General features: G+C 39.2%; 1 protein-coding gene across 7 annotated transcripts; it reads left to right on the plus strand.

The window, feature by feature from the left end:
* Nucleotides 1-277: 277 nt before the first annotated feature.
* GPR65 (G protein-coupled receptor 65) lies at nt 278-6,753 on the plus strand. Of its 7 annotated transcripts, none has more exons than XM_066188620.1 (4): nt 278-377; nt 2,074-2,169; nt 3,138-3,192; nt 5,012-6,753. In XM_066188620.1, exon 4 carries the CDS (start codon nt 5,133-5,135, stop codon nt 6,168-6,170), a length of 1,038 nt encoding a protein of 345 aa, XP_066044717.1. In that variant the 5' UTR covers nt 278-377; nt 2,074-2,169; nt 3,138-3,192; nt 5,012-5,132; the 3' UTR covers nt 6,171-6,753. The 7 variants fall into 7 exon arrangements, with proteins under 7 accessions (XP_066044717.1, XP_066044716.1, XP_066044714.1 ...); XM_066188619.1 differs by having other exon boundaries at nt 2,104-2,169; XM_066188617.1 differs by lacking the exon at nt 3,138-3,192 and having other exon boundaries at nt 4,646-6,753.
* Nucleotides 6,754-7,463: the final 710 nt, after the last annotated feature.

The following is a 7,463-nucleotide window of genomic DNA, read 5'->3' on the forward strand; positions in this document are numbered from 1 at the left end:
CTGGTTTCTCTGCAGAATGTAATGTCTCCTAGATAAGGGGTGTATAATATACTGTGCTCATATAATTAGGCAGTATTTTAAATTAAATTTTTATAGAGTCTCGTAAAGTATTCCTGTATCTACTGAGATTGCTTCCATCCTTGTTCAATTTTTTTTCTTTTCATGGATAAGCTTAGATGAGCAAGAATTGGGGACAGGAAAAAAAAAAAAAAGGAAGCAAAACCAAGAGATATGTGAACTACTGCCTGTTTATCTAAGAGCAGCTTCCTGTCTGCGTATCTGATCAAGCAGAAGCAGACACTTTTCTTAGAAGCGGATACGGGTTACACTGCTAGTGGCATAACGGGAACCCTGCACGGGCACACGTGGCTGCCGAGGTAAGTGCTCAGGATTCCAGGAGCCAGGGACACAGCTTCATTCTGGGAGAGGTTTCAACCTTGCTCTCCCTAATGGGATGCTGTCATCACACATCTGAAAGAAGGGACACAAAAGGGGCTGGAAAATATTGCTTTGGGGAGAGGATTATGTCAATCCCAGCACAACCAAAACATGAGACTAAGGCAAAAGTCATCAAAAGATTGAATTAAGAAAGACATGCCTAGGATTGGGAAAGAAAGCTTGATTCATTGTTTGTTGTAATGGCATTGCCATGATCAAGATACTGTTGCTTACAAAAGGGGGGAAGAATGGAGAAGAACTGTATTTGGGGCTGATTTTTCAACATTCTGAGCTGTTCCATCACTGCAAAAAAGTACCTCAGGCCTCACAGAGGGTTCCAGTAACTCTTCTGTTAGTTTTCTTCAGTATTTTCAGACACTGTCAGGACACCCAGTGCTATTTATATGAATATGCAGACTGCTTACAACTTAGCAGAAAAATAAGCTCTGGTAAAAGTAGCTTCTTAGAATGCCAACTATCATGTCTGTGAAAATATACTGTACATCTTTCTGCATGCATAGAGGAAAACAAGATGCACTTAATGATATAGCAAAACAATGCTTGCCTGCATGGCCTACGTTTTAAAAAACATGGGGTTTTCCTATTTGCTCACATTAAGTGAATGTTTATGCTCAATGAAACAGTCTTTAAAATGTATCTTAAAGTTAAAAAGGCTGAGCTCTTTTAGACCTGTTTGAATCTCATGGAGACCTGTGGGTGAAATTTAATGTTGCATGAGGAAAAATGCTGTTAATTTTAAGCTAAAAAGGCCATGTTTCTGAAAGGCGTAAATCAACTCTCCTAAACTGTGAGGTTTTTCAGAATTGAGTTTTGAGCTCTACTTGTTAGGTAAAAAGAAATAGCTATGGGATGGCCCCTGTACTTGAAGGACTCTACTTGTCAATAGAACTTATTTTGAGAACACAAAGCAATCTACTTTGTTGAAATTGCTTAAAGAGAAAAAGGAAAACAATCTGTCTTTCCATCTTATGATTGATATACAGTATCACCAGTACAGCAGCTATTGCACTAGCTCACACAGCATTGTTCCTTTCTTCCCTCACAAAGTTTTTAACAGGTAAGAGTATGTAATATCATTTTGTATTTATGCTTATGAAAGTTTAACTTTGTACTTTGTGACTTTCAAAATGTCGTAACTGTAGAGCCCACATAAAGCTCTCTATGAACCTGAAGAAGATGCTGTAGAAATGTATTGATACAAATACAGTATATCATGACTACTTTTCCCTAGAAAATTTCACAAGGTTCCTTTACAGGCTTGTTTGCATACAGTATTTGAAGCGTAACATTTTCTAGTGCATTTCTCTAAATTTTATGTCTTACTGACTCTTCAGAATTCTTGTACAGTGGGTTTTCTGTAGCAAAATGACAGAGGCAGGAACTATGATAATAAGTAAGTGTCTTAAAGAAAAAAATACTCTTAAGATTTTTTTTTTTTAATTTGAAACATCTGATACGAAAACAAGTCTATAAAATAAGTCACAAGTATATGGAATTAGTTACAGTAGGTTTGGACCATGCAGTCAAACCGTTAGACCATATCATTGAAACAAAATTCCTTGACGGTTAAAAAAAAATGTCATTGGGGAAAATTATCAAATATTGTTTTTTTAGAATAGCTGTAAGCCAATACCATTGTCCTAGGCAAAACCAGCAGGCGTGCCCAGTAGCAGAAAGAAAACCAGGGAATGCTTCAGATCATGCATTCAGGTAAGAAAAATTATCTTGCATTACAAAGTCCTAATTATCAGAAAAACAACTCAGTGAGAAAGTGTGATATGGACTACTTCCTCTGAAATGAGGCCCCGAGCAATATGAGTGAAATGTGTTGTAATTAGGGCAAAGTGGTGCTTTCTGCTTTTATATTTCTGTGCAAGAAACTGCAGCATGCATGAAGTGGTAAGCTTCATTTGCTGGCTCTTGCTGACATTTAAGTATAGGTCACCAATACGTGCCAGAATGACACACTTCTCATTATTCCCATCATTGAAAGCATGTCGTCATGTAAGTACCATCAATGTGTCATCAAAGTTTGGACATGGATTACCTGGGGAATGCTCCACAGCCTCCAGGGCTGCGTTCATAGGAACTGATAAATATACTGGGTTTGAAGAAAAGAAAGCAATGGAGTACAGTGACTTGTGAATATGAAGGACAGAAAAAACTTTCTGAGGTGACAATTTTCATGTGGTCTCAACTCACTTTTTGAATTTCATTTTTAGTGTCCCAGCCTGCCATTAGCCAATTACACCTTCAAATAGTTCCTTAAGGCAGATGGCAGAAGAGCAAAGCAGTCTTGCCCCAAAGAACATGTGGTTTATTCAGATAACAGCAATATAAGGACATGTATTTTACCTTATGATCAGTAAGGTCAACAGAGCAAAACTCTTAGAAACAATGAGCTAAAATAAAAAAGCTGAAAAAAACCTAGGTGGTATGAGGAAATTGACATGTTGGTCTAAGAGTAGATACAAAATAAGCTGTTGTGAGTAATGAGAGAGGTTGGGAGCTTAGAAGGGTGACAAGTCTGTAATACAACAAGTTAACTAACAAAAGAGAAAGAGTTTATGGGGGAGGGAGAAGGAATTCCAATTTCTCAGTCACCAGAGTAGGAAACACTGCCTCATACACTTGCTGAATTACCCACATGCTTCTGAAAGGGCACGTTTCCCTCTTAGACATGAAGAGACCTGTCATAGGAAAAGAGATGCTGAAGTGTGATTAGGAGAAGAGGTAGGTATTTTGTCTTTGATTCATTTGGTCTGTCTGCATACATTTGATTTTTTTTTGGTAAGAAGTGGGTCATAAAACCCTAGGATCCAGTTTCTAGGGCTAGATTTTTATTTTGTGATACTTATCTATACTGGTAAGGTTATAATGCCCTATTTACTGTGTGGTTTTATGAAACCAAGCTGAAATGCAGACATTTTACATTTGTCTTAAATATAGACACTGCATTTTTTTTTTTTTAATTAGGCATCATGTTGATAAAGTTCCTCAATGGACCAAATTGGCAAGTCCTTCTCAAGAATTTTCTGTGGCTTTCAAGCTTGTTGAATGAGTTTAGCTCTAGCTGATAAGTTAGGCAACTTGATCAAATAAGGCAGTGGCAGGTAAAATTGAATATGTGCTTTCTGGGTAGTTTTGTCATTGCTCCTTTTTTTTTATGAATAATTGTGGAAGGGGCTTTTTTGTCCACAAGAGATCTGTATAATAACCTCTCAGCACAGGCAATAAACCTGTTTGGATTTTTCTGATAAATCCACAAACACATCAAACCTATAAGGCTGAACTTTTCTTACCGCATGGGAAAGTTTCTGCACACAAGATGTATTTCATTGGAGTTCTTTCCCATGTGGGAACAGTTGTAGATGTGCTATCTTGCAGCCTACTCATTCTTCAGCCTCTTCACCTCCTCTGTTGCGGTCCAGGCTCAAAGCACAGATGAGCTATCACAGCAGTCTCTCAAGCAGTTAGTATATTTGGCAGTATAACTGAACTGCAACCAATAGTTTCCATTCTTTTATTTCCTGAATGTAACAATTAGTTCTCTAGAGAAGGGAACTGCTGAGTGTCAGAGCTGTGATACAATCCATGAGTACCAGCTGTGAGCTCACAGCTGCAGTTGTACACCCCTTGTTAATGAAAGGTCAGCTCTTCTATGTGTTTCTAAGGCTCACATACGCAACTCCTCCAGTCCCACTGCTTTAGTCAGGGCTGGCATTTACTGATATTTTCGTGTTGAAGCTGTTGATAACCACAGTCCTGGAAGTGACTAAGTTTAATTGCTAATGGTTTTATAAGCTTATGCATCACAGCTACAATTTTTAGAGGTAAGAAGTGTAAATGAAACACTGTACTCAGTCTCCACCTCACATGTTCAAAGGGACACCCAGCAGATTGTCATGTGCATGCAGGAACCCAATAGCCTTGCAGGTTTTACAGCAGGGTTTCTGGTACATGCAGTAAGTCTTGCTGGAACAGCACAGTTGATGGCAAGTCCATTTGGTATCACATACAAAGGAGAAGAGAGGAAGTAGGGATGTGTGAGGATGCAAACAAGACAAGAGTGATTTGCAGTAAGAAAATATACCGGACACGCAATTTTCTCTTCTGAGCAGATCCCAACATCCAACAGTACCTGAATCCCTGTATTTCTATCCTTGTCTCTCCATTGCCTTCCTAGGGAGAAGGTTATTTGGGATAAGAAATCTGCCACATTCATATTCCCAAAACAGTGCTTACCAGAATAATGGAAAGTGCACATCTATTATTTTATTTGTGGTCCACTTTCTGATCTCCTTTAACTCTCCTACAAGAGAGACCCAGGATTGCAGGACACCACCTCACTCCTGGAAGAGGTGTTTTCTTCTGCTGCTGTAGAAGCTTTCATCTAACTGACCTTGACAACTTTAGATTTTGGGTTCCTATTCCTAACTCCAGAAGCATTAACATCTTCTGATCTCCTACAAACACAGTTTCTTTCTAAAAAAAATTAAAAAAAAAAATCCCATGAAATGTTATAGCTGGCATTTTTCCTTTTTGGTAACAGAAGGCTGGAATCTCATCAATCAGGTCCTGAAGAACTAACAGATGACAACGCAACAGACTACAACAGGGGGTTTTATTGCACCCAGGCTGGAATTACCTCAGGGATACTACTGGGGTGGACAATGAGCAACAACACTGAGTGCCATGATGATCACACCCTGGATAAGTATTTGTTTCCATTTGTGTACAGCATTGTGATGATGATCAGTATTCCCATCAACTGCATATCTCTCTATGCATCTTGCATTCAGGTGAGGAAGAAGAATGAGTTAGCAGTCTACATCTTTAGCCTGTCCCTGGCTGACCTTTTGTACTCTTTGATTCTGCCTCTGTGGATTGATTATGCCTGGCATGGGGATGACTGGAGGCTCTCTGCCTTGCTTTGTCAGATTTCTGCCTTCCTTATGTATATGAATTTCTACACCAGCACTGCGTTCCTTGCTTGCATCTCTCTTGACAGATACCTGGCATTAGTTCACCCCTTGAAGCTTCAGTACTTGCGCACAAGAAGATTTTCATTGATCATCACCATAATTGTTTGGTTTCTGGAAAGTATTTTTAATTCAGTCATATTGGTGTACAAAGAAGTATTCAATGATCCTTGCAATTTCACTAATCATACATTATGCTATGATAACTACCCCCTGGAAAGGTGGCAGGCGAACATAAATTTATTCCGGATATGCTCAGGGTACTTGGTCCCTTTGATAATCATTATGTTTTGCTACTATAAAATCTACCAAGTAGTGAAGTATAACCAAGCCACAGCAGATGAAGAGAAGAAAAAAGTAAGGAAGCTTATTCTGAACATCACAGTTAGCTTCATTGTTTGCTTCACTCCTTATCACGTTGTATTGCTTATCCGCAGCATCAAAGAACCTTCCACCTCTGACCCGCGTCTTTTGTTGTTGATGTATAAGGTTTACAGAATCACACAGGCCTTAACAAGTTTGAATTGCATTGCGGATCCCATTCTGTACTGCTTTGTCAGTGAAACTGCACGAACAGACATAGTGAATTTGCTCAGGTGTTGCTTGTGCCTAGGAACGCGTGAGGAAGACCAAGTGAAAGAACATGTTCTGTGCAGTTCTGCTACAAAGAACACTGCACTGGTCACCTACAGAACTTCCTGTGAAACACAGTCTCTCAAAAATTCCTGAAACAGCACATGCAAAGGAAAACTGGATAACCTAAAAGGAAAAGAAAGAGAAATTCTTCTCCAGTCTGTACCTAGGAAATGCCCCAAAAGTCAGAGATACTAGTCTAAGCAAAACCAGTAACTGAAGCCAATAAGGACTTACTACACAGTCAATGAAATCAATGGAATATCAACACATACCTTTAAATCATGTATGGTTATAAATCAATAACAACAAACAAATGCACAGTCAAGAAGGATGGCGGTGACATGCTGACAGAATTACTGAGGATTTCCTACAGATCTTTCTCCTGTTGCATCTTGCTAGCCAGCCTGCTGTAATGTACTAAGCTGGAGGAACGCTGAAGTCCTCTTTGTCCTGATTAGCAAAGAAGCAGACAGAGGGAGTGTGGTAAATTTCTCTGTAATTTCATGGTGTTATTTTTGCTGCTATGACGGTTCTTGTGTTTCATTAAAGACTCAAATTCTATTTTAGCATACTCCTGAGGTCAGGCACTTCTTAAAATTGATTACCTCCTGTGTATGGGCACTTACCTGCCCTTAAGCTTTTATTTTTCTTGAAAAATATATGTTCTAATGTATAACTGTTTGTCGTGCTGTTTCATTACAATACCGGTGTTTGGTTTCAGATATTTTAAGATTCATTAATTCAAGTGCCTATAAAGGAGCAAATTCTAGCCACCAGTGTTTTAACTTGGAGGAAACTTGCCCTGATACGAGCGGGGGAGGAAGAGAAAATAGAAAGCTGGTTTCACATCTCAGCAATGTAAAGGGCCAGCCTTCAGCATTGCTTATTATGACTGAAATCTGGAGTGTGGTTCCATTTTCAGACTCAGTAGGGTAAGGGTTGCATCCATTTACTTAGCTGCACATGGAGGCCTCAGCTAGAGGTTCCAGGGCTCTCAGTCTCCCAGTTTCAAAAAAATTAAACAAGCCAGCCAGCAATACTGGCAAACCAGCAAAGAATATGAATGTACATGTACCAACAAACAGTAAGAATGGAAACAAACGAACCCATGTTTTGAAAGAGTTGATGTTAGCACAAAAGCACAAATCAGAAGTGCAGCTGTTATTTCAGGACCTGCTCATGTGCAGGCTCCAGAAACAGCTGCTTGGCTCCCTAGTTCCCTGTCCCATCCAGACCCCTGACGCTCTGAAAAGATTTAAAACATTACATTTTTTTTTCTCCTCTCACAACCTTTTTACTTTTGCTTAATTCCCAGGAAAAATATTTGGTTATGGTAATTTTTGGTTTTTTGGGGTTTTTTTTGGTGGGGTTTTGTGGTTTTTTTGG

The sequence above is a fragment of the Chamaea fasciata genome, unplaced genomic scaffold, assembly GCF_029207755.1.
Source record: "Chamaea fasciata isolate MVZ Bird 193981 ecotype frontalis unplaced genomic scaffold, bChaFas1.0.hap1 SCAF_7, whole genome shotgun sequence".
NCBI lineage: Eukaryota > Metazoa > Chordata > Aves > Passeriformes > Sylviidae > Chamaea > Chamaea fasciata.

Coding starts and splice junctions, on each gene's coding strand:
- GPR65 (XM_066188620.1), top strand. CDS start 5,133: ATGAGCAACAACACTGAGTGCCATGATGATCACACCCTGGATAAGTAT.